This window comes from Salmo salar, chromosome ssa27 (genome assembly GCF_905237065.1).
Source record: "Salmo salar chromosome ssa27, Ssal_v3.1, whole genome shotgun sequence".
In the NCBI taxonomy this organism is placed as follows: domain Eukaryota; kingdom Metazoa; phylum Chordata; class Actinopteri; order Salmoniformes; family Salmonidae; genus Salmo; species Salmo salar.
This window is the reverse complement of record NC_059468.1, coordinates 14,771,740-14,798,861: the sequence shown is the minus strand read 5'-3', so window position 1 is coordinate 14,798,861 and position 27,122 is coordinate 14,771,740. Positions and strand designations below refer to the sequence as shown.

Genomic DNA, 27,122 nt, shown 5'->3' with positions numbered 1-27,122 from the left:
TTTTTTTCTACCATAAGCCACCTACAATGTAGTTTTAGAGAATTTGGCAGTACGTCCAACCGGCCTAACAACCACGTGTAACCACGCCAGCCCAGGACCTCCACATCCTGCTTCTTCACCTACGGATCATCTGAGGGGTGGAGGGGAGTATTTCTGTCTGTAATAAAGCCCTTTTGTCGGGAAAAACATATTCTGATTGGCTGCGCCCCTCATCAGCCATGTGAAATCAATAGATTAGGGCCTAATGAATTTATTTCAATTGATTTATTTCCTTATATGAACTGTAACTTGGTAAAATTGTAATAATTGTTGCATGTTGCGTTTATATTTGTTGTTCAGTATAGGAATTTTCCCCCTGTATCTTTAGCAGCTTGGTTACGCAGCTGACTTTCACACAAACTGTATACAAGTTTTGAATATTGGCAAAGTTAACGCTATACATTCAGTTGGCAGTTTATTAGGTACACCCATCTAGTACCGGGTTGCAACCACCTTTGCCCCAAGAACAGCCAGAATTATTTGGGGCATGGAAATGTTGCTCAATTGGTATCAAGGGACCTAACGAGTGCAAGGAAAACATTTCCCACACCATTACAGCACCCCCACCAGCAGCATGTACCATTGACACCAGGCAGGATGGGGCCATGTACTCATGCTGCTTACGCCAAATCCTTACTCTGTCATCAGCATGACACAACAGGAACCGGAATTTATCGGACCAGGCGATGTTTTTCCACTCCTCAAATGTCTGTTGTTGGTGATCGGGTGCCCACTGGAGCAGCTTCCTCTTGTTTTTAGCTGATATGATATTCACCATGGGCATTTTTGGCAATAAGTATTCTGTCTCCATCTTTCTTTCCTCTCCTGTGTATATTTCTGTCACACACCCAGACCTCAACCCTTGCATCTCTTCTTCTCTCCCTTACCTCATTGTATCTTTAGGTTTTGTCTGGCTCTATTTAATGAAATCTATATCATCTTGATGGAGTGCTATTGTGCTCTTCCAAGACTCGGATCCCCAAGGGGGCTTGAAGGGGCAGCAGGTAGCCTACTGTTTAGAGCGTTGGGCCAGTAACCGAAAGGTTGCTAGATCAAATCCCCGAGCTGACAAGGTAAAAATCTGTCGTTCTGCCCCTGAACAAGGCAGTTAACCCACTGTTCCTAGGCCGTCATTGTAAATAAGAATTTGTTGTTAACTGACTTCCCTAGTTAAATAAAGGTTAAATAAATAAAATTATTGGTGTCACACGTTGTCGCAGCCCTAGCTACTAATCCTGGTCTTCAGTTAAGTGTAATCAGATGTGTTTGTTAGAGATGTAGCTTAACTGTGACACCAGTAAGGCCCAGATGAGCAACATTGCTGACCCCATTTTACTTCTCACAACATGCATAGGTGGTAGGGGTTGATTTGAAATTGGCTGCTCAACGAACCTTCAGCAGCCCCTGTGGCAGGCCTAAAGGGCTCGCCTGCTGCTCTTTGCCAGGTGGGTCTCTGTGAGGAGGAGGGGGGTACCAGTAGCCCCTCCACATGGCGCCCGATGGTTTCCTCAGCGGCCGCTGTGGTCTTGAGCACATCACTCAGCACCTGTCGGAGGCTCTCGTTAGCCTTACGCAGCAGATTCCTGCGGAAAGAAGAAAATAAACAAAAATATGAAATGTTGTTGAGCAAAGATTATGGTCTTTCATTCACTTAAAACAAATATTTTTGTTACGGGTGAGGTTGGCAAGACGCATACTGCACAAGTGCTTTGGTTAACTACATATGTACAGTGGCAAGAAAAAGTATGTGAACCCTTTGGAAATACCTGGATTTCTGCATAAATTGGTCATAAAATTTGATCTGATCTTTATCGAGGTCACAACAATAGACAGTCTGCTTAAACTAATAACACACAAACAATTATACGTTTTCATGACTTTGAGCACACCATGTAAACATTCACAATGCAGGGTGGAAAGAGTATGTGAAAACTTGGATTTAATAACCCTCCTTTGGCAGCAATAACCTAAACCAAACTTTTTCTGTAATTGCGGATCAGACCTGCACAACGGTCAGGAGGCATTTTGGACCATTCCTCTTTACAAAACTATTACAGTTCAGAAATATTCTTGAAATGTCTGGTGTGAACTGCTCTCTTGGGGTCATGCCACAACATCTCAATTGGGTTGAGGTCAGGACTCTGACTGGGCCACTCCAGAAGGAGTATTTTCTTCTGTGGAAGCCATTCTGTTGTTGATTTACTTCTGTGTTTTGGGTTGTTGTCCTGTTGCATCACCTAACTTCTGTTGAGCTTCAATTTGCAGACAGATAGCCTTACATTCTCCTGCAAAATGTGCTGATAAACTTGGGAATTCATTTTCCGTCAATGAGAGCAAGCTGTCCAGGCCCGAAGCAGCCCCAAATCATGACGCTAACCCCACCATACTTTACAGCTGGGATGAGGTTTTGATGCTGGTGTGCGGTGGCTTTTTTTCTCCACACAGTGTTCTGTGTTCCTTCCAAACAACTCAACTGTAGTTTCATCTGTCCACAGAATATTTAGCCTGTAGCGCTGTGGAACATCCAGGTACATTTTTGCAAACTTCAGACGTGCAGCAATGTTTTTTTTAACAGCAGTGGCTTCTTCCGTGGTGTCCTCCCATGGACACCATTCATGTTTCGAGTTTTACATATCGTAGACTCGTCAACAAAGATGTTAGCATGTTCCAGAGATTTCTGCAAGTCTTTAGCTGACACTAGCATTCTTCTTAACTTCAATGAGCATTCTGCCCTGTGCTCTTGCAGTCATTTTTGCAAGACGGCCACTCCTAGGAGAGTATCAACAGTGCTGAACTTTCTCCATTTATAGACAATTGGTCTTACCGTGGACTGATGAACATCAAGGCTTTTAGAGATACTTTTGCAACCCTTTCCAGCTTTATGCAAGTCAACAATTCTTAATATTAGGTCTTCTGAGATCACCTTTGTCCGAGGCATGGTCCACATCAGGCAATGCTTCATGTGAATAGAGGTTCTTGTGGTTCTGACTTAGAATATGTGGACAACTTTAAATACCTAGGTGTCTGGCTAGACTGTAAACTCTCCTTCCAGACTCACATTAAGCATCTCCAATCCAAAGTTAAATCTAGAATCGGCTTCCTATTTCGCAAACAAAGCCTTCTTCACTCATGCTGCCAAACATACCCTCATAAAACTGACTTATCCTACTGATCCTGGACTTCGGCGATGTCATTTACAAAATAGCCTCCAACACTCTACTCAGCAAATTGTATGCAGTCCATCACAGTGCCATCCGTTTTGTCACCAAAGCCCCATATACTAACCACCACTGAGACATGTATGCTCTCGTTGGCTGGTCCTCGCTACATATTCGTCGCCAAACCCACCGGCTCCAAGTCATCTATAAGTCTTTGCTAGGTAAAGCCCCGCCTTATCCCAGCTCACAATAGCAACACCCACCCGTAGCACGCGCTCCATATTTCACTTGTCATCCCCAAAGCCAACACCTCCTTTGGCCACCTTTCCTTCCAGTTCTCTGCTGCCAATGACTGGAACAAATTGCAAAAATCACTGAAGATGGACACTTACAGTGGGGGGAAAAAGTATTTGATCCCCTGCTGATTTTGTATGTTTGCCCACTGATAAAGAAAGGATCAGTCTATAATTTTAATGGTAGGTTTATTTGAACAGTGAGAGACAGAATAACAACAAAAATATCCAGAAAAACGCATATCAAAAATGTTATGAACTGATTTGCATTTTAATGAGGGAAATAAGTATTTGACCCCCTCTCAATCAGAAAGATTTCTGGCTCCCAGGTGTATTTTATACAGGTAACGAGCTGAGATTAGGAGCACACTCTTAAAGGGAGTGCTCCTAACCGCAGCTTGTTACCTCTAAAAAAGACACATGTCCACAGAAGCAATCAATCAATCAGATTCCAAACTCTCCACCATGGCCAAGACCAAAGAGCTCTCCAAGGATGTCAGGGACAAGATTTTAGACCTACACAAGGCTGGAATGGGCTACAAGACCATCGCCAAGCAGCTTGGTGAGAAGGTGACAACATTTGGTGCGATTATTCGCAAATGGAAGAAACACAAAAGAACTGTCAATATCCCTCAGCCTGGGGCTCCATGCAAGATCTCACCTCGTGGGGTTGCAATGATCATGAGGACGGTGAGGAATCAGCCCAGAACTACACGGGAGGATCTTGGCAATGATCTCAAGGCAGCTGGGACCATTGTCACCAAGAAAACAATTGGTAACACACTACGCCGTGAAGGACTGAAATCCTGCAGCACCCGCAAGGTCCCCCTGCTCAAGAATACATATACATGCCCGCCTGAAGTGTGCCAATGAACATCTGAATGATTCAGAGGACAACTGGTGAAAGTGTTGTGGTCAGATGAGACCAAAATGGAGCTCTTTGGCATCAACTCAACTCGCCGTGTTTGGAGGAGGAGGAATGCTGCCTATGACCCCAAGAACACCATCTCCACCGTCAAACATGGAGGTGGAAACATTATGCTTTGGGGGTGTTTTTCTGCTAAGGGGACAGGACAACTTCACCGCATCATTTGACGGGGCCATGAACTGTCAAATCTTGGGTGAGAACCTCCTTCCCTCAGCCAGGGCATTGAAAATGGGTCGTGGATGGGTATTCCAGCATGACAATGACCCAAAACACACGGCCAAGGCAACAAAGGAGTAGCTCAAGAAGAAGCACATTAAGGTCCTGGAGTGGCCTAGCCAGTCTCCAGACCTTAATCCCATAGAAAATCTGTGGAGGGAGCTGAAGGTTCGAGTTGCCAAACGTCAGCTTCGAAACCTTAATGACTTGGAGAAGATCTGCAAAGAGAAGTGGGACAAAATCCCTCCTGAGATGTGTGCAAACCTGTGGCCAACTACAAGACACGTCTGACCTCTGATTGCCAACAAGGGTTTTGCCACCAAGTACTAAGTCATGTTTTGCAGAGGGGTCAAATACTTATTTCCCTCATTAAAATGAAAATAATTTTATAACATTTTTGACATGCGTTGTTCTGGATTTTTTTGGTTGTTATTCTGTCTCTCACTGTTCATATAAACCTATCATTTAAATTATAGACTGATCATTTCTTTGTAAGTGGGCAAACGTACAAAATCAGCAGGGGATCAAATACTTTCAAATACTTTTTTCCCTCACTGTATATCTCCCTCACTAAATTTAAGCGTCAGCTGTCAGAGCAGCTTATACAGCCCATCTGTAAATAGCCCATCCAACCAACTACCTCATCCCCATATTTGTTTTTCTGCTCTTTTGCACACCAGTATTTCTTCTTGCACATATATCACTCCAGTGTAAATTGCTAAATTGTAATTACTTTGGCTCTATTGGCCTATTTATTGCCTTACCTCCCTATTTTATTTGCACACACTGTATCCAGATTTTTCTATTTTGTTATTGACTGTACATTTGTTTATCCCATGTGGTAACTCTGTTTTTGTCGCACTGCTTTTTCTTTATCTTGGCCAGGTCGCAGATGTAAATGAGAACTTGTTCTTAACTGGCCTACCTGGTTAAATAAAGGTTACTTTTTTTTATAATAAAAAATAAATAGCTACATTTTGGGAGTGTTTTCCAAAGGGCAAGGCAGCTCTAACCAACATCTCCAATCTTGTCTCATTGATTGGACTCCAGGTTAGCTGACTCCTGACTCCAATTAGGTTGTGGTGAAGTCATTAGCCTCGGGGTTCACATACTTTTTCCAACCTACACTGTGAATGTTTAAATTATGTATTCAATATAGACAAGAAAAATACAATAATTTGTGTGTTATTAGTTTAACCACACTGTCTATTGGTGTGACTTAGGTGAAGATCAGATGAAATTTGATGACAAATATATGCCGAAATCACATATTTTTTCTTGAAACGTGGTGCTTGGTCATATTCACTGCATACATCTCTTTTTGAAGAAACTTGTGTATCGAAAATAAATAAATAGTAGCTCAAATATTTTAATTTTGCTCTTTAAGAGCACCTGCTGAATTAACCCACTTATATAAAAGTATTACAATGTACATACATAGTCAGTCTAGAACACAACTTATACTTAAGACATTTTAGTATAGATCGGGTCCCTTGTCCGTCTAACCTTTTATCAGTTTATACAGTGCTTTCGGAAAGTATTCAGACCCCTTGACTTTAACCACATTTTGTTAAGTTACATTCTTATTCTAAAATGTATTAAATCGTTCCCCTCATCAATCTACACACAATACCCCACAAGGACAAAGCAAAAGCAGGTTTAGAATTTTTTGCAAATTCATAAAAAATATATACTTTTACTGAAATATCACTTACATAAGTATTCAGACCCTTGACTCAGTACTTTGTTGAAGCACCCTTGGCAGCGATTACAGCCTCGAGTTTTCTTGGGTATGATACTACAAGCTTGGCACACATGTATTTGGGGAGTTTCTCCCATTCTTCTTTGCAGATCCTCTCAAGCTCTGTCAGGTTGGATGGGGAGCATTGCTGTCCAGCTATTTTCAGGTCTCTCCAGCGATGTTCGATCGGGTTCAAGTCTGGGCTCAGGCTGGGCCACTCAAGGACATTCAGAGACTGGTCCCGAAGCCACTCCTGCGTTGTCTTGGCTGTGAGCTTAGGATCGTTGTCCTGTTGGAAGGTGTACATTTGCCCCAGTCTGAGGTCCTGAGTGCTCTGGAGAAGTTTTCATCAAGTATCTCTTTGTACTTTGCTCCGTCCTCTATCACTCAATCCTGACTATTCTCCCAGTCCCTGCCGATGAAAAACATACCCATAGCATGATGCTGCCACCACCATGCTTCACTGTAGGGATGGTACCAGGTTTCCTCCAGAAGTGATGCTTGGCATTCAGGCCAAAGAGTCTTGGTTTCATCAGACCAGACAATCTTGTTTCTCATTGTCTGAGAGTCCTTTGGGTGCCAAGCTGGCTGTCATGTGCCTTTAACTGAGGAGTGGCGTCCGTCTGGCCACTCTACCATAAAGTCCTGATTGGTGGAGTGCTGCAGAGATGGTTGTCCCTCTGGAAGGTTTTCCCATCTCCACAGAGGAACTCAAGAGCTCTGTTAGAATGACCATCAGGTTTTTGTCAGCTCCCGGATTGCTCAGTTTTGACGGGCGGCCAGCTCTTGGAAGTGTCTTGGTGGTTCCGAACCTCTTCCATTTAAGAATGATGGAGGCCACTGTTCTTGGGGACCTTCAATGCTGCAGACATTTTTTGGTACCCTTCCCCAGATCTGTGCCTTGACACAGTCCTGTCTCAGAGCTCTACGGACAATTCCTTCAACCTCATGGCTTGGTTTTTGTGCTGATGTGCACTGTCAACTGCGGGACCTTGAATAGACAGGTGTGTGCCTTTCCAAATCATGTCCAATCAATTGAATTTACCAAAGGTGGACTCCAATCAAGGTGTATAAACATCAAGGATGATGAATGGAAACAGGATGCATCTGAGCTCAATTTTGAGTCTCGTAAAAAAGGGTCTGAATACTTAAGTAAACAATGTGTGTTTTTTCTTTTTAATACATTTGTAAAAAAAAAAAAAATGTTTTACTGTTTTTGTTTTGTAATTATGGGGTATTGTGTGTAGATTGCTGAGGATAAAAAAAAAAGTTTAATCCTTTTTAGAATAAGGTTGTAACGTAACAAAATATGGACAAAGGCGTCTGAATACTTTCCGAAGGCACTGTATGTGGGTATAAAAAAATGAAACAATTCTCTGGTCAAAAATATACAATAAATGTGCAGAGGTAAAATCATGACACGTGCACAGGAATTAAATATGTTCTCTACGATATAAATGAAATATAAAGTATAGAACATTTCTGTCATACCTCTCAGTAGTGATGACTTGATGATCTGGACAAGAAGAGTCATCCTCTCTATCTTGTGACGAGATATTTCCACCCATGGGCCTCTTCCACCTGACCTCTTCATCTTCCTCACCTTCCTCTTCTCCCCTCTTCTTCAATGGATGGACCGGCAGGAGGGAGAAGAACGACAACAGCCCTGTCATTATCACCCGTTTACAGACAAGCACAGACTTTCACACTGTGTTGACGATTCCTGGAAACATGAGACGGCAAGGCGAGCTGAAGGCATGACCATTATAAGGAAAGTGGATTCAAATCAGACGAGAGTCGCAGCACGCACCAGTACACACACACACACACACACACACAAATCCATGGAAGCCAGGGAAACACTAGTATCTTTGTGCTGTTATGGCAACAGGTGCACCTGAGTCAAGGGCTGATGCAGGAAGTAGAGTGGCTCCCTCTCATGGTGAGGGAACAGAAATGCTGCTCATTCAGAATACTAATCAAGAGATGTTCATGTTGATTCCTAAATGACCACATTGTGTGTACTGGTGAAGGCTGTTGAGGTTTCTGCCACAATCTTTTTATCTTTGAGCTTCAATCTTTATATTTCGTCATTTGGTTGAGATTTAACAGTTTGACATTTAAATTAGAAACGAAAAGAGTAGGTACTCTTCATGTCACTATAAGTTAGGCTATTATGCAAAGAGCACATAGTCCTAACTGAACGTCAGTAAACACAGTCAATAGATGAACAGGATTTAATGTACTGAGGGTATAACATATTAATAACTAAACACATCCAAGGTGCCAAAAGCGACAGCCATCATGGGCCTTCGGGGGCTGGTTGCCTAAAAATAGCCTGAAGACATTTCAATTCACACAACTGAAAGTGAGTCTCCATTCATCAAACACTGAATAACATTTAGGGATTCTGAACACAACTCCGAAGACATTCTACCTCACAATACTGAGAGTAAGTCTCCATCAACCACTGAAAAACTGCATCATCACTATGGACTGAGTGCAACTCTGATGTCTTTTAGGCTGAGGTGGAAAGTAGTAGAGGTAGAACTGAATTGTAAAATAAAAACATTACCTTTTCTTTCTGTGAGACTCTGCTTTTCACTTGCGCTTTTGCTCTTTCCTTCTTTCTACTTGCTTTTCTCTCACTCTCTCCCTCAGAGGAATATCCCATCTGCAATAAAAAAAAGCAAGTAGCCTTAATTTATTCAATGACCAAAATGATAACATTCACAATAACATAAAATGGCTGTTTGATGCTTCGACTCAAAATGTTAGAACATTTGTGACGCAGTGGCGTGAACACTATCTGGTAGCTAAGCAAACACACACACACACACACACAAAGGGGAAAAAGTAGCCTAAATGCATGCAAACTCCAGCTATGAACAACCCTGACAACCAAAAAACACAATCCGGCAATTGCAGTTGAAGTCTGAAGTTTACATACACTTAGGTTGGAGTCATTAAAACTCGTTTTTCAACCACTCCACACATTTCTTGTTAACAAACTATAGTTTTGGCAAGTCGGTTAGGACATCTACTTTGTGCATGACACTAGTAATTTTTCCAACAATTGTTTACATACAGATTATTTCACTTATAATTCACTGCATCACAATTCCAGTGGGTCACTAAGTTGACTATGCCTTTAAATAGCTTGGAAAATTCCAGAAAATGATGTCATTTCTTTAGAAGCTTCTGATAGGCTAATTGACATAATTTGGGTCAATTGGAGGTGTACCTCTGGATGTATTTCAAGGCCTACGTTCAAACTCAGTGCCTCTTTGCTTGACATCATGGCAAAATCGAAAGAAATCAGCCAAGACCGCAGAAAAAAAATTGTAAACCTCCACAAGTCTGGTTCATACTTGGGAGCAATTTCCAAATGCCTGAAGGCACCACGTTCATCTCTACAAACAATAGTACGCAAGTATAAACACCATGGGACCACGCAGCCGTCATACCGCTCAGGAAGGAGACACGTTCTGTCTCCTAGAGATGAACGTACTTTGGTGCGAAAAGTGCAAATCAATCCCAGAACAACAGCAGAGGACCTTGTGAAGATGCTGTAGGAAACCGGTAGAAAAGTATCTATATCCACAGTAAAACGAGTCCTATATCAACATAACCTGAAAGGCTGCTCAGCAAGGAGGAAGCCACTGCTTCAAAACCGCCATAAAAAAGCCAGACTACGGTTTACAACTGCACATGGGGACAAAGATCGTACTTTTTGGAGAAATGTCCTCTGGTCTGATGAAACAAAAATAGAACTGTTTGGCCATAATGACCATCGTTATGTTAGGAGGAAAACGGGGGATACTCGCAAGCCGAAGAACACCATCCCAACCGTGAAGCACGGGGGTGGCAGCATCATGTTGTGGGGGTGCTTTGGTGCAGGAGGGACTGGTGCACTTCACAAAATAGATGGCATCATGAGGTAGGAAAATTATGTGGATATATTGAAGAAACATCTCAAGACATCAGTCAGGAAGTTAAAGCTTGGTCGCAAATGGGTCTTCCAAATAGATAATGACCCCAAGCATACTTCCAAAGTTGTGGCAAAATGGGTTAAGAACAACAAAGTCAAGGTATTGGAGTGCCCATCACAAAGCCCTGACCTCAATCCTATAGAAAATTTGTGGGCAGAACTGAAAAAGTGTGTGGGAGCATGGAGGCCTACAAACCTGACTCAGTTACACCAGCTCTGTCAGGGGGAATGGCCCAAAACTCACCCAACTTATTGTGGGAAGCTTGTGGAAGGCTACCCAAAACATTTGACCCAAGTTAAACAATTTAAAAAGGCAATGCTACCAAATACTAATTGAGTGTATGTATGTAAACTTCTGACCCACTGGGAATGTGATGAAAGAAATAAAAGCTTAAATAAATCATTCTATTATTCTGACATTTCACATTCTTAAAATGAAGTGGTGATCCTAACTGACCTAAAACAGCGAATTTCTACAAGGATTAAATGTCAGGAATTGTGAAAAACTGAGTTTAAATGTAGTTGACTAAGGTGCATGTAAACTTCCGACTTCAACTGTAAATAACTTTTTTTCGAAGTTGTCTTCAACATTACAGGAGTCGTTTTTAGTGTGTGTTAGGAGGTTTTGTGAAAAGCCTGGCGTTGCAAGGGGTGTGTTTGTGTGTGTCAGCAGCACACCATGAGTGTGGGCAGGACATCCACACAGTGAGCTTTCAAAATAAATGAATATTTAATTCAGCATAAATACTGTATCTCAAGCGTGTAAAACACAGGGCTCGAATGACAGCTCAAGTACTCAGATCATACCACAACGGTGCTTATATTTTCTCCCACACTTATCACTTATGAGGACATAGAAATATCTACTGTACACTTTTAGGGAAAGTAGGCAAGCACTGTTACATTGAGGCTTGTTAGACCCTTTAGCAATGCCAAAACTCTAAACGAAAAGTTACTATGGCATATACTTTTTGGTGTTGCGTTAGTTTATGTCTCATACATACTTTTGGTGACAATGCTAGCAAATAGGCTACGGTCTTCCTAATGAAAATAAGCGCCCTGTGGGTGTAGCCAATATTGCGGCCGAGTGAAGCATATTCGGTTAGACGTCACAGCCTCTTCGATTAAGAACACTTTGGACATGATGTGATAGTAGGCTATGGCTTAGGCTAAAAAAGTATTGAGAAAAAGAGCTAGAAGGAGAGAGGGAGACAACGAATGTAAGGACACAGTGTTATCCTTCAAAAGGCCCCTGAAGGGTTTGTACAAAGCAAAGCACACCATGTGAGGTATAATAATATCCCTCCCTTGGCGATCAAGTGGTTTAACCCACTAAGTGCTTCTCAATATGGAGAGCAATGGGTTAGACGAGACAATACTTGGCAGGTGAATGAAAATCACTTCACTTCATTTTCAAACTCGTCATTTAACACAGAACTACATTCAGCTTCTACGGAGAGTGGTTTTATGTTTAGATTGCATGTTTCGAAGAGCTTAAAAACTCATCCAAGTCCTAAGCCTGTGCATCTTAGCAACTAATGCCAACCTAGGTGTCGTAACCCCAAACAAACAATGAACACATGCTACTGTGCAAATCAAACTATCCAGAAATCCCCCAATGCTAACCTGCTCAGATCCTGGACCTCTGCGGCGAAGCTGCTCTTTAATCCCATGGAGCTCCGCAGTCCTCTCCTCCAGCTCTTTCTCCAGCCTTTCTTTTTCCTCCACGAACCTCCTTTGCATCTCCTCCAGAGAGATGCCATTGGTGAGTGAGCTCCTAGGGGTCTGCTGCTCCTCTTCCACCCCTGCCTCGTCCTCCTCGGACTGGGTCTGCATGGCTGAGGTGGTCTCGTGGGCGCTCTTGGTGATTCGGGCCAATTCGCTTTGCTGGGCAAACTCCACCGACATCTGAACTATGACCTAGGAGATATGCGTATGAGCCCATCATAGTGGAATGGTTTAAATGTAATGTTGACAAGTGAAAGGCAAAAAATAATAATTTGAAAGGCAATTCAATCTAGATAGAATGACTAAAAGCACTGCTCCTCACAAATAAATGCTAAAAGAGCATCTTCCTATCAAAAACCCTTCGGAGCAGGTTAAAATGCATGCTTTGTACATAAGTACTTACGACTACCGTGTGTGTTATTTTTTGAAGTTCACAGGATTCACTACGCCCTAAGATACAGTTAGTGCTTTAAACATACAAAGGCTGCACATAAAAAAAACTGCCAAATGCCTTAACTCACCAATATTCTCAAGGATGTGTTTTATTTTTTTATTTTATTTTTTTTCTTATGGGGTGGATCAGCTAAATATTGCGGAAAGATTGTTGCTTCCATCAAGGTAATTGTCTGCATAATTTCCAATCCCCTATATCTTTTTTTTGGTAAATAAATAAATAAATAAATAAATATATATATATATATCCATACACATATATACATACACATATCTATATAGATATACATACTTTTTTTTTTTTGAATATACCTTTATTATTCCCAGCAAACCCTACCACCCCACCCCCAATTGGAGTAAACTAATAAACAATAACACTTAGACTTCTATCTTCAGTTTATACATATTATACACATTTTACAGACAGAATATATAGTTATATTTTGTTTGTTTTTAGTCTTTCCTCTATTTCTGATGTCCATCCAATTTCATTTATATTTGTAACTGTGCTATTTCACAAAATGTCTGAACCTACATACATTTTACAGACCCCGTATGTTTAACATTGGTTATCTTGTTATTAGTCCCACCCTTCAGCTCCATTCAACCCCTCCCATCTATCTCTCAACACTATCCATTTTGGATTTCTATTTGCCATATATTTTTTAGACGTGATGCTTCACAAAAGTACTGAACCTGTCTATTCTCATAGCTTCTACAGATTATTTTTAATTTAGACTTTTTTTGCTAAAATAATTATGTTATTGATTGATTGACTATGGCTTTTCAAATCCCCCAGTATTGCTATCTGCAGCGTTAGTTCTAGCCAAATGTTGCAATTCTTCAGCCATTCCTGGACCTGTGACCAAAAACGAGCTACATATGAACAATACCAAAATAAATGTTCTAATCACTCTGCCTCCTTACAGCAAAATCTGCAGAGCTGGGAAGATTGTATCCCCCATATATATAACATTCTATTGGTTGCAAGAATTTTGTATAGTAATTTAAATTGAAAAGGTTTTGAATCAGGTGTTGTTTTGCGTATCAATTCATAAACCATGTGCCATGGAATGGGTACATCAAAAATCTCTTCCCAACTATTTTGCAATTTATATGGCACAGCTGTCAGTTTTTTGGTCCTTAATTAAATGAAATTGGTAAATGTTTTTATTTATCACACTTTTCTTTAACCATTTATGTTCTTTAATACAGGGCCGACATACAAGTTCCTTACTTGTTTCCCCTTCTACATGCCTCTTCCATTTTTGTGGTAATGCTGCAATTAGTTGGTTGTAATTTTGGGTAGAGCAGACATTTCCATATGTCTGTGTTAGCTGCATGTGTGACATAACTCCACCAGTCCTATTTATGATATCATTCACAAAAATTATACCTTTTTTTAAACATTTCTTAAAAAAAAAAAAAAAAAATGTTTTTCTCAATTAGTATATTTGAGTTTAACCACAATATTTGTTGCATTATTTGTTCTGTCTTTTCAGGTGGATTAAACCAACTTTGCAACCAACTTTCTAAGGCTTGTTTAAAAAAATTACGATATTTTGGAGATTATTTCCTTTTCAAACAACCGAAAGTGAGCTGGTGTAATCTGAATAAAGGGAAAAAGGCCATTCTTGAACATAGGATGAGACATTCCTACCAATTTACTCAGTTTGGATTTAAGTATAACTTTTGTATGACTGATGCCTTTAGTGATCTAGGTCTAATGCTTTAATAATTTCGAATTCATATTCGTTATATAAATAGGCCCTTTTAATTTTGTCTGGCTTGCCATTAAAAATAAAATAATATTTTTTGTTCATATAATTTAAAAAGCAGGTCAATAGGTGCAAAACCATAAGCAAACAGGTAAACTGTGATATGACTAAAAAGTTAAATCAGGGTGATTTTTCCACAAATAGACAGGTATTTTCCTTTCCACAGCAGCAAGATTTTATCTATTTTTGCATACTTTCTATAAATAGTTATTGGAGTGAGATCATTTCTTTCTTTTGGGATTTGTATACTGAGTATGTCCACATATCCGTCAGACCATTTAATTGATAAACTACACGGTAATGTAAAATGTGCATTTTTTTAGTGATTCAATACATAATATAGTACACATAATTTGATTTTAATCCAGAGAGGATAGCAAAAGTATCTAGATCCTCTATGAGGCCGTGGAGAGATTCTAATTGTGGTTTTATAACAAAACATGAATCATCAGCATACAATGACACCTTAGTTAAGCCACGGATATCTAATCCCTTAATATAAAAATTTGATTTAATTTGAACAGCTAACATTTCGATGGCAATAATATATAGATATGCCGATAGTGGACAACCTTGTTTTACTCTAGATAGTTAAAAACTTTCTGAGATGTAGCCATTATTTACTATTTTGAACATAGGGTTGTCATATATTAGCTCCAATGTAAAAAAAACCTGTCTGATTAGGATGAAGAATATCTGACAATACTTTTTTAATTCTATGCGCCAAGCATTTTGCTAGGATTTTTGCATCACAACACTGAAGTGTAAGAGGTCTCACATTTTTTTTATGGATTGATCTACCACTTGGGTCCTGTTTCAGTAATAATGATATCAGACCTTGTTGCGTGTCTGATAATATACAATTTATATAGGAGTGTTTAAAACATGCTAATAATGGTCCTCTGAGTATATCAAAAAAGGTTTTGTATACTTCCACTGGTATGCCATCCAGCCCTGGAGTTTTCCCAGCCTTAAAGGCTTTAATTGCATCAAGAAGTTCCTCCTCTGTAATTTGGCCTTCACATGAGTTTTTCTGTACAGATGTTAATTTTACATTATTATTAGGAAAAAAATCCATACCATTAGTTTCAGTTAGTGCATATGGATTTGTTTAGGATATGTTTTCTTGCTTGTTAGTTTTAAGTCATTCTACAAGATCAGTTTTGGTTATACTCTTCAAAGAACAATAGGACCTCAGAGATACAAACACGTCAGGAAAGGAGGTTGTTCAGAATACAAAAATGTTCGTCGTTAGGAAATCAATTTTTTGGGAAAAAACTATGTAGAAAACATGAATTTCATACCTAAGTTTGTCTGTACCCTACAATAACTCTGTTTTTCGGGGGGGTTTATAATTGTCCCTGTTCGGCAGTCAACTTCTTACCTTAGCTATCTCCTCCTCCACCCTCTCCTGGTGTCTCCTCTCCTGCACGCCTTGGTCCTCCGTGCTGGGTCCCTCGATATAGCATTTGCTCCCATTGATGCCCTCCGGGTCCAGCTTCACCTGCACGTCCTCCTCTCCTTCCTCCCTCACTCTCTCTCTCTTTTCCTGCACCCTCTCTTCTCTGAGTCTGGTGAGCTCAGCACAGTGTTGTTCCTTTAGCGCTGCCACCTCCTGGTGGTACTTGTGGCTGAGCGCTCTCCTCAGCGTCTGCAGCAGCGCCGTCATGCCAATAGACTTGGCTGGCCCGCGTAGCTCCGCGTCCAGACCCACCAATAACGCATCCTCCTCCACCAGCTAGAGACGAGGGGGAGGAGTGGACAAGGCATAGGATGGGGAAAGGATAGACACAGACAGACATAAAAATAAATGAACCAGACGGAAACGTATATGGAAGAAAAATAGGAGAGGAGGTGAGAAAAACATAGGAATTGTGCAAAAGTCAGAGGAGAAAAGAGGGAAAGATCCAGAGACTTTTCAGAGTGTGTGCCGCCTCCCTTCCCCTTACTCCTCAGCCACCCGCTGGAGAGAAATTCACTGATTCTACTTCCTATGCCTTCAAGGCTGAATGATGCACTGATAAATAGAAGTCAGACATCCTATAGAGTAGAGTTTCAGTTCGGCTAGAGCACCACTACGTCAAGCTACAATAGTAAGTCTTTCCTTTTTCTCTCTTTTTTTTTCAGCTATGCCTCTCACTTAGTGAATCGTTATAGTGCTATAATAGCGCCTGGTGCTGGTTGCTCTCGATTACTCATTTTCTATCACTCACTTACCTCAATCTACTTCCCCCTCTCCCTCATCCTTTTCCTCCACCTTTCAGTCTACTCCATGCATTCCACATCTTTCTTTCTCTCACCGGACATCTCTCCTCCCTCTCTAACCCTTTATTTCTGTCTTTTCTTTCGGTCTCCCTCAATATCTGAGCTCCTCTATTCTCCGGCTTTCTTCTCTGATGTGAGACTCAGCGTCTCACGCTGCTAGACCGGAAAGGAAGGGAGGTAGCGAGAGCAAGTGAACAAGTGGGAGGTGGATTGATCGTGAGAGACTTGACTGAAACAGACTGGGTCACTCATGTAGACAGAATCGTCCTTTAATGCAGGCGAAGACTTGATTACCGTAGTAGTATATACAGTTGAAGTCGGAAGTTAACATACACCTCAGCCAAATACATTTAAACTCAGTTTCACAATTCCTGACATTTAATCCTAGTAAAAATGCCCTGTCTTAGGTCAGTTAGGATCACCACTTCATTTTAAGAATGTGAAATGTCAGAATAATAGTAGAAAGAATTATTTATTTCAGCTTTTATTTCTTTCATCACATTCCCAGTGGGTCATAAGTTTACATACACTCAATTAGTATTTGGTAGCATTGCCTTTAAATTGTTTAACTTGGGTCCAATGTCTTGGGTAGCCTTCCACAAGCTTCCCACAATAAGTTGGGTGAATTTTGGCCCATTCCTCCTGACAGAGCTGGTGTAACTGAGTCAGGTTTGTAGGCCTCCATGCTCCCACACACTTTTTCAGTTCTGCCCACAAATTTTCTATAGGATTGAGGTCAGGGCTTTGTGATGGCCACTCCAATACCTTGACTTTGTTGTCCTTAAGCCATTTTGCCACCACTTTGGAAGTATGCTAGGGGTCATTGTCATTGGCGACCAAGCTTTAACTTCCTGACTGAGGTCTTGAGATGTTGCTTCAATATATTTACATACATTTCCTCCCTCATGATGCCATCTATTTTGTGAAGTGCACCAGTCCCTCCTGCAGCAAAGCACCCCTACAACATGATGCTGCCACCCCCGTGCTTCACAGTTGGGATGGTGTTCTTGGGCTTGCAAGCCCCCCCGTTTTTCTGCCAAACATAACGATGGTCATTATGCCAAAGATTTCTATTTTGTTTCATCAGACCAGAGGACATTTCTCCAAAAAGTACAATCTTTGTCCCCATGTGCAGTTGCAAACCGTAGTCTGGCTTTTTTATGGCGGTTTTGGAACAGTGGCTTCTTCTTTGCTGAGTGGCCTTTCAGGTTATGTCGATATAGGACTCGTTTTACTGTGGATATAGATACTTTTGTACCTGTTTCCATCTTCACAAGGTCCTTTGCTGTTGTTCTGGGATTGATTTGCACTTTTTGCACCAAAGTACGTTCATCTCTAGGAGACAGAACTTGTCTCCTTCCTAAGCGGTATGACGGCTGCGTGGTCCCATGGTGTTTATACCTGCGTACTATTGTTTGTACAGATGGACGTGGTACCTTCAGGCATTTGGAAATGACTTCCAAGGATGAACCAGACTTCGAGGTTTACCATTTTTTTTCCTGAGGTCTTGGCTGATTTCATTAGATTTTCCCATTATGTCAAGCAAAGAGGCACTGAGTTTGAAGGTAGGCCTTGAAATACATCCACAGCTACACCTCCAATTGACTCAAATTATGTCAATTAGCCTATCAGAAGCTTCTAAATCCATGACATCATTTTCTGTAATTTTCCAAGCTGTTTAAAGGCACAGTTAACTTAGTGTATGTAAACTTCTGACCCACTGGAATTGTGATGCAGTGAATTATAAGTGAAATAATCTGTATGTAAACAATTGTTGGAAAAATGACTAGTGTCATGCACAAAGTAGATGTCCTAACCGACTTGCCAAAATTATAGTTTGTTAACAAGAAATGTGTGGAGTGGTTGAAAAACGAGTTTTAAATGACTCCATCTTAAGTGTATATGTAAACTTCCGACTTCAACTGTAGCTAACGCTAGCATCCACGCTATACTAACTGCTTACATAACCGTCGTCAACTTCCCCTCGGATAAAAATCGGTTTAAACGTGGCGTTTCACTGCAGCCTGCCACCCAGGGATCTGGGGAATATTTTAGCCAAAGGCAGCATTCCATTCATCCCCCTCCTCCATCCCTCCTCCTTCGCTCGCAGTGATGGCTAATGGATTGTCTTAATTCAAATCAGGGTTTTTGCCTCGAGAAGAGGTGGTGTGTGACAGGGGAAGATTTGGCTAAGTGAGAAGGGAGCAAACCTTTAGTTCCTCTGCGTCCTCTTCCTCGGTCCGCAAGCCAAGATGGGCAGCACTGGACAGGCTGAAAGACAAGGCAGAGTTAAATATAAAGACCGAAGACATTAGTGAATGGTAAAGGGTAAACAAACATCCACGATACTGAAGACAGCGTACTAGTGAATCTACTAGTATTATTTTTCAACATCTGACTTTTTTTTTTTGTAGATTGGAATTCATGGTTTACTTTAAGTCTGAAGTTCAGTTAATTTTCAACCACCCACTGTGTGTGAATTGTACAGCGAAAGTGCCCTGTCCAAATTCCCCTTTGGGATTAGCTAACTGACACCATTCTATCAATCAATGTCATCATGGGGCATGTACAGTGGGCTGTAATATTTGAAACTTTGCAGATAGAAATGTAATGCATAGAACCAACATACGATTCCCTATTATTCTACATGACAGAGAAGTACTCTGAGGGTTATTCAGATAAGCAATTATTTTTGTACATGATACATTTCTATCTGAACATTCGGTAACCTTGCCTTGCCCTGAATAAGCCCTCAGGCTTCGATACCAAAAGGCTCAAAATATTAATATAATTTAACAGCAGGGTGCAGTAGTATCTCAGTTAATCATACCCATTAGATTAGAAGATGGTCCATCATAGCGTAACCTAACGTAGCATGCATAGAAAGTCACTTGAGTGGAGTCCTCACTTCCATTTTTCAGGGGAAAAGGTTGAAAATAGTGTATTCATAAGCTGGGCTGTGCTGCTGGCAGATAAGTTATCATTGCTTCACTAGACTCTCCCAGTGTTTTGCATGTGAAGAACTATATCAAAAGGTCAACCTGAACCATTCAAATTGGCTACTGTCTGAAAGCGTAACTATTGTTTTTATTATACCCTCTGGGGATCAATAAAGTTTATTCAATGAGATTCAACTGCGACAGACATAATCAGAGCCCTATGTAATAATGAATACTGTATCGAACAAAAATAATAAAAGCTAAAACCTGCCTGATAATACCTACAGCAGGTAATTTGGTCATTTTTATATCAAAATAATACAGATTTCAAACATTAAAAGGATAAATAAATGGATCCTCATTGTCAATTGCGCCAACACCTTTATATAGTAGGGATGTATGTCTTTCCCTTTCAAGAAGATTCGATACGCATCTAGATACGTGAGCTCCAACATGGTACAGAAACAATATGTTTTAGTTTGAAACGATTCGTTGCGATTCGGTTTGATTAGAGAACAAATCGACAGATGTGATACACTAACATTTGTCGCAGGGTGAAATGGGCAAGACAGCATTTAAGTGCCTTTGAACGGGGTATGGTAGTAGGTGCTAGACGTACTGGTTTGTGTCAAGAACTGCAACACTGCTGGGTTTTTCACCTTCAACAGTTTCCAGTGTGTATCAAGAATGGTCCACCGCCAAAAGGACATCCAGCCAACTTGACACAACTGTGGGAAACATTGGAGTCAACTTTGGCCAGCATCCCTGTGGAATGCTCTGGACACCTTGTACAGTCCATGCCGTAACGAATTGAAGCTGCTCGGAGGGCAAAATATTCCTAATATTAGGAAGGTGCTCCTAATGACTGGTATACTCAATGTATTCAGACCCCTTGACTTATTCCACATTTTGTTACATTACAGCCTTATTCTAAAATGTATTACTTTTTAAATATTCCTCATCAATCTACACACAATACCTCATATTGACAAAGCAAAAACAAGTTTTTCGAATTTTTTTGAAAATAGATAACAAATAAAAACCTAACATATCACATTTTACATAAGTACTCAGACCCTTTACTTAATACTTTGTTGAAGCACCCTTGGCAGTGATTACAGTCGAGTCTTCTTGGGGAGTTTCTCCTATTCTTCTCTGCAGATCCTCTCAAGCTCTGTCAGGTTGGATGGGGAGCGTTGTTTGACAGCCATTTTCAGGTCTCTCCAGAGATGTTCGATCGGGTTCAAGTCCGGGCTCTGGCTGGGCCACTCAAGGACATTCAGAGACTGGTCCCGAAGCCACTCCTGCGTTGTCTTGGCTGTGAGCTTTGGGTCATTGTCCTGTTGGAAGGTGAACCTTCACCCCAGCTTCCCTCTGGCCACTCTACCATAAAGGCCTGATTGGTAGAGTGCTGCAGAGATGGTTGTCCTTTTGCAATGTTCTTCAATCTCCACAGAGGAACTTTTGAGCTCTGTCAGAGTGACCATTGGGTTCTCGCTCACCTCCCTGACCAAGGCCCTTCTTCCCTGATTGCTTAGTTTGGCCAGGCGGCCAGCTCTCGGAAGAGTCTTGGTGGTTCCAAACTTCTTCCATTTAAGAATGAAGCCATTGTGTTCTTGGGGACCTTCAATGCTGCAGACATTTTTAAGTACCCTTCCCCAGATCTGTGCCTCAACACAATCCTGTCTCGGAGCTCTACGGACAATTCCTTTGACCCCATGGCTTGGTTTTTTCTCTGACATGCACTGTCAACTGTGGGACCTTACATAGACAGGTGTGTGCCTTTTCAAATCATGTCCAATCAATTGAATTTACTACAAGTGGATCCAATCAAGTTGTAGAAACATTTCAAGGATGATCAATGAAAACAGGATGTACCTGAGCCCAATTTCGAGTCTCATATCGAAGGGTCTGAATACATATAAATAAGGTATCCGTTTTTTTTATTTTTGATACTTGCAAAAATTTATAAAAACCTGTTTTTGCTTGGTCATTACAGGGTATTGTGTGTAGATTGATGAGGAATATGATTTATTTATTCCATTTTAGAATAAGGCTGTAACGTAACAAAATGTGGGAAAGGGGAAGGGGTCTGAAAGCTTTCCAAATACACCGTAGATTCAAAGACAAAGCCCAGGGAGGTTTTCCAATGCCTCGAAGTGCACCTACTGGCAGTTAGGTAAAAAAAAAAAAAAACACATTGAATATCCCTTTGAGCATGGTGAAGTTATTAATTACACTTTGGATGGTGTATCTACCCAGTCACTACAAAGATACTGGTATCCTTCCTAACTCAGTTGTTGGAGAGGAAGGAAATCGCTCAAGGATTTCACCATGAGACCAATGGTGACTTTAAAACAGTTAGAGTTTAATGGCAGTGATATGAGAAAACTGAGGATGGATCAACAACACTGTAGTTACTCCACAATACCAACCGCAATGAAAAGAAGGACGCATAATCCCCAATTTGGTGGTATCCAATTGGTAGTTACAGTCTTGTCTCTTCGCTGCAACTCCCGTACGGACCCAGGAGAGGCGAAGGTCGAGAGCCGTGCGTCCTCCGAAACACAACCCAACAAAGCCACACTGCTTCTTGACAATGCCCACTTAACCAGGAAGCCAGTCGCACCAATGTGTCGGAGGAAACACTGTACAGCTGGCGACCATGTCAGAGTGCACAGCGCACGTCCCGCCACAGGAGTGGCTAATGCGCGATGGGACAAGGACATCCCTGCCAGCCAAACCCTCCCCTAACCCGGACGACGCTGGGCCAATTGTGTGCCGCTCCATGGGTCTCCCGGTCGCAGCCGGCTGAGACAGAGCCTGGACTCGAACCCAGAATCTCAAGTGGCACAGCTAGCACTGCGATGCAGTGCCTTACACAAATGCGGCACTCGGGAGGCACGTTCACTATTATTGTACAACGTAGAAAAACCCTTGAAATCATCAAAACCATGAAATGACACATATGGAATCATCTACAGTTATGGCCAAAAGATTGCACCTAAATTGCACCTAAGGGACTTTGCAATTAATTGCAATTCATCTGATCACTCTTCATAACATTCTGGAGTATATGGAAATTGCCATCATACAAACTGAGGCAGCAAACTTTGTGGAAATTAATATTTGTGTCATTCTCAAAACTTTTGGCCACGACTGTAGTAACCCAACAAATGTTAAACAAATCTAAATATATTTTAGATTCTTCAAAGTAGCCACCCTTTGCCTTGATGACAGCTTTGTACATTCTTGGCAATCTCTCAACCAGCTTCATGAGGAATGCTTTTCCAACAGTCTGGAATGAGTTCCCACATATGCTGAGCACTTGTTGGCTGTTTTTCCTTCACTCTGCGGTCCAACTCATCCCAAACCATCTCAATTGGGCTGAGGTCAGGTGATTGTGGCGGCACGGTTATCTGATGCAGCACTCCATCACTCCCCTTCTTGGTCAAATTGCCCTTACACAGCCTGGAGGTGTTTTGTGTCATCGTCCTGTTGAAAAACAAAATGATAGTCCCACTGAGCGCAAACCAGATGGGATGGTGTATCTCTGCAGAATGCTGTGGTAGCCATGCTGGTAAAGTGTGCCTTGAATTCTAAATAAATCACAAGAGTGTCACCAGCAAAGCACCCCCACACCATCACACCTCCTCCTTCATGCTTCACGGTGGGAGCCACACATGCGGAGATCATCCGTTCACCTACTCTGCGTTTCACAAAGATACGGTAGCAATCTCAAATTTGGACTCCAGACGACAGGACAGATATCCACCGGTCTAAAGACCATTGCTCGTGTTTCGAGACCCAAGCAAGTCTCTTCTTCTTATTGGTGTCCTTTGGTAGTGGTTACTTTGCAGCAATTCAACCATGAAGGCCTGATTCACGCAGTCTCCTCTGAACAGTTGATGTTGAGATGTGTCTGTTACTTGAACTCTATGAAGCATTTATTTGGGCTGCAATCTCAGGTGCAGTTAACTCTAATGTACTTATCCTCTGCAGCAGAGGTGCAGTCCTAATGAGAGCCAATTCCATCATAGCGCTTGATGGTTTTTGAGATTGAAGAAACTTCAAGAAGTTTTCTGGATGGACAGACCTTCATGTCTTAAAGTAATGATGGACTGTCATTTCTCTTTGCTGTTTTGAGCTGTTCTTGCCATAATATGGACTTGGTCTTTAACCAAATAGGGCAATCTTCTGTATAGCACCCCTACCTTGTCATAACACAACTGATTGGCTCAAACGCATTAAGGAAAGAAATTCCACAAATTGACTTTTAACAAGGCACACCTGTTAATTGAAATGCATGGTTGAGAGAATGTCAAGCGTGTGCAAAGTTGTCATCAAGGCAAAGTGTGGCTACTTTGAAGAATCTCAAATATAAAATCTATTTACATTTTTGGTTACTACATGATTCCATATGTGTTATTTCATAGTTTTGATGTCTTCACTACTATTCTACAATGTAGAATAAAAACAAAATGACAAATGTAAAACTGGAATGAGTAGGTGTGTCCAAATTTTGGACTGGCACTGTACATCCTGTTTGCAACAAGGCACTAAAGTAATACTTCAAAAAATGTGGCAAAGTAATGAACACTTTGTATTAAGAACAAACATTTGTTTGGGGCACATCCAACACAACACATTAGTGAGTACCACTCTCCATATTTTCAAGCACAGTGGTGGCTGTATGCTTGTAATCGTCAAGGACTGGGGAGTTTTTCAGGATAAAAATGGAATGAAGCAACATCCTAGAGTAAAACCTGGTTCAGTGTGCTTTCCACCAGACACTGGGAGATGAATTCACTTTTCAGCAGGACAACAACAGCCTTGGTTTCTATAATGACTGCCTCGCCTGGTTCACCAACTACTTCTCAGAGTTCAGTGTGTCAAATCGGAGGGCCTGTTGTCTGGACCTCTGGCAGACCTCTGGCACCTCTGGCATGGGTGTGCCACAGGGTTCAATTCTCGGGTCGACTCTTTTCTCCGTATATATCAATGATGGCGCTCTTGCTGCGGGTGATTCTTTGATCCACCTCTATGCAGACGACACCATTCTGCATACATCTGGCCCTTCTTTGGACACTGTGTTATCAAACCTTCAAACGAGCTTCAACGCCATACAACACTCCTTCCGTGGCCTCCAACTGCTCTTCAACCAATCGCTGCCCGCACCCACCCGCCCGACTAGCATCACTACTCTGGACGGTTCTGACTTAGAATATGTGGACAACTTTAAATACCTAGGTGTCTGGCTAGACTCTCCTTCCAGACTCACATTAAGCATCTCCAATCCAAAGTTAAATCTAGAATCGGCTTTCTATTTCGCAACAAAGCCTCCTTCACTCATGCTGCCAAACATACCCTCGTAAAACTGACTAGCCTACCGATCCTTGACTTCGGCGATGTAAATTACAAAATAGCCTCCAACACTCTACTCAGCAAACTGGATGCAGTCTATCACAGTGTCATCCGTTTTGTCACCAAAGCCCCATATACTACCCACCACTGCGACTTGTATGCTCTCGTTGGCTGGTCCTCGCTACATATTCGTCAACAAACCCACTGGCTCCAGGTCATCTATAAGTCCTTGCTAGGTAAAGCTCCGCCTTATCTCAGCTCACTGGTCACCATAGCAACACCCACCCGTAGCACACACTCCAGCAGGTATATTTCACTGGTCATCCCCAAAGCCAACACCTCCTTTGGCTGCCTTTCCTTCGGCTGCCTTTCCTTCCAGTTCTCCACTGCCACGAATTGCAAAAATCACTGAAGTTGGAGACATATCTCCCTCACTAACTTTAAGCATCAGCTGTCAGAGCAGCTTACCGATCGCTGCAGCTGTACACAGCCCATAAATAGCCCATCCAACCAACTACCTACCTCGTCCCCACATTTGTTTTTCTGCTCTTTTGCACACCAGTATTTCTACCTGCACATCCTCATCTGCACATATATCACTCCATCATCGTAAATTGCTAAATTGTAATTACTTCACCACTATTGGCCTATTTAAATAAAAGGCGAAATAATTTTTTTTATAATACAAAATTTTTTAAAAACACTGATGGCCTAAAACCAAGACAATATTGAATGTTCTTGAGAGGCCTAGTTAAAGTTTGGACATAAATCAGCTTGAAAATCTAATGCAGGACTTTAAAATGGCTGTCTAGCAACGGTCAACAACCAACTTGACAGAGCTTGAAGAATTTAAAAAGAATCATGGGAAAATATTGTACAATCCAGGTGTGCAAAGCTCTTAAAGACTTACCCAGAAAGACTCACAGCTGTAATCCCTGCCAAAGGCGATTCAAACATGTATTGATTCAGGGTGGAATACTTATGTGAATTTGGTATTTTTGTAAAAATGTGCAAAAATGTATAAAAACATGTTTTTACTGTCATTATGGGGCATTGTGCATAGATAGGTCAGGAAAAAAATCACTGCAAAATGTGGAATAAGTCAAGGGGTATGAGTACTTTCTGAAGGAACAAACAAAAAATTACCACATACACTGATTGATTGTTCACAGCAGAATTACCAAAACTATTGCTGATGGTGAACCTGATCAAAATAAAATCTATTGTAAGCCCTGTTTAGCAGGTATATAGCCACACAAGAGTTATGTCTCCAGTAGCTTGCTTTTATTTTGGTAAAACACAACTTTTCAACAGAGCATTTGATAAAAACCTAGCAAATTACATTGGTAGTCACTCAACTAATAAAGCCTAATATTGCAGAAGCCATTTTACAAACATTTGAATGGTGACGCACAGATGTGTCAGATCAGGAATAGGCTTACTTCTCGTTGGTCAGGCGCGAAGCTGTGAACAGTTTGTCTAGCCTACTGGTATTACCTGGGGTTGTTCGGCATGCAAAATGACTTGTAGACCAATGACTCAACACAGTTACATGCAGTTCAACACTGAAGGAAAAAACGCATAAGTTGTCACAAAAGACGAGATGTATTTTCAGAATGTAGAAAGAATGTAACATGAGTCCAAACAAACTGTGAAAGCTATTTATAACTTTTGAATCAATTTTCTGACCGATGCATGCTAGATTTGGATTCTTTTGGGGTCCGGAAACCGACATTTAATCGGGATGGATGCGTGAATTTTACATCCCTATTATATAGTAAATATAATTTAGATATCAGGAGATATTGTTTATTTTTTTTTTTTCAATTTGTGATATCCAAATTGGTAGTTACAGTCTTGTCCCATCGCTGCAACTCCCGTACGGATCCGGGAGAGACGAAGGTCGAGAGCCATGCGTCCCCCTAAACCCGACCCTGTCAAGCCGTACTGCTTCTTGACAAACTGCCCGCTTACCCCGGAAGCCAGCCGCACTAATGTGTCGGAGGAAACACTGTACAGCTGGCGACCAAAGTCAGCGTGCATGTGCCCGGCCACCACAAGGAGTCACAAGAGTGAGATTAGACAAGGACATCCCAGCCGGCCAAACCCTCTCCTAACCCGGATGACGCTGGGCCAATCGTGCGCCGCCCATGCGTCTCCTGGTCGCGACACAGCCCGGGATCGAACCCGGATCTGTAGTGACACTTCTAGTACTGCGATGCAGTGCCT

General features: G+C 41.5%; 1 protein-coding gene across 8 annotated transcripts in view; it reads right to left on the bottom strand.

Moving 5' to 3' along the window:
• LOC106588567 (A kinase (PRKA) anchor protein 9) overlaps positions 1 to 27,122 on the bottom strand; it is a 142,083-nt gene that overhangs the window by 71,449 nt on the left and 43,512 nt on the right. For 7 of the 8 annotated variants that reach the window (XM_045709244.1, XM_045709243.1, XM_045709248.1 and 4 more), the window contains 6 exons: positions 18,801 to 18,861; positions 15,710 to 16,063; positions 11,993 to 12,286; positions 8,951 to 9,049; positions 7,867 to 7,997; positions 1,432 to 1,622 (listed from right to left, as the gene is read on the bottom strand). In XM_045709244.1, coding sequence (XP_045565200.1) covers positions 1,432 to 1,622; positions 7,867 to 7,997; positions 8,951 to 9,049; positions 11,993 to 12,286; positions 15,710 to 16,063; positions 18,801 to 18,861 — 1,130 coding nt within the window. The remainder of the gene's footprint in view (positions 1 to 1,431; positions 1,623 to 7,866; positions 7,998 to 8,950; positions 9,050 to 11,992; positions 12,287 to 15,709; positions 16,064 to 18,800; positions 18,862 to 27,122) is intronic. The other variant, XM_045709245.1, reaches the window with a different exon arrangement.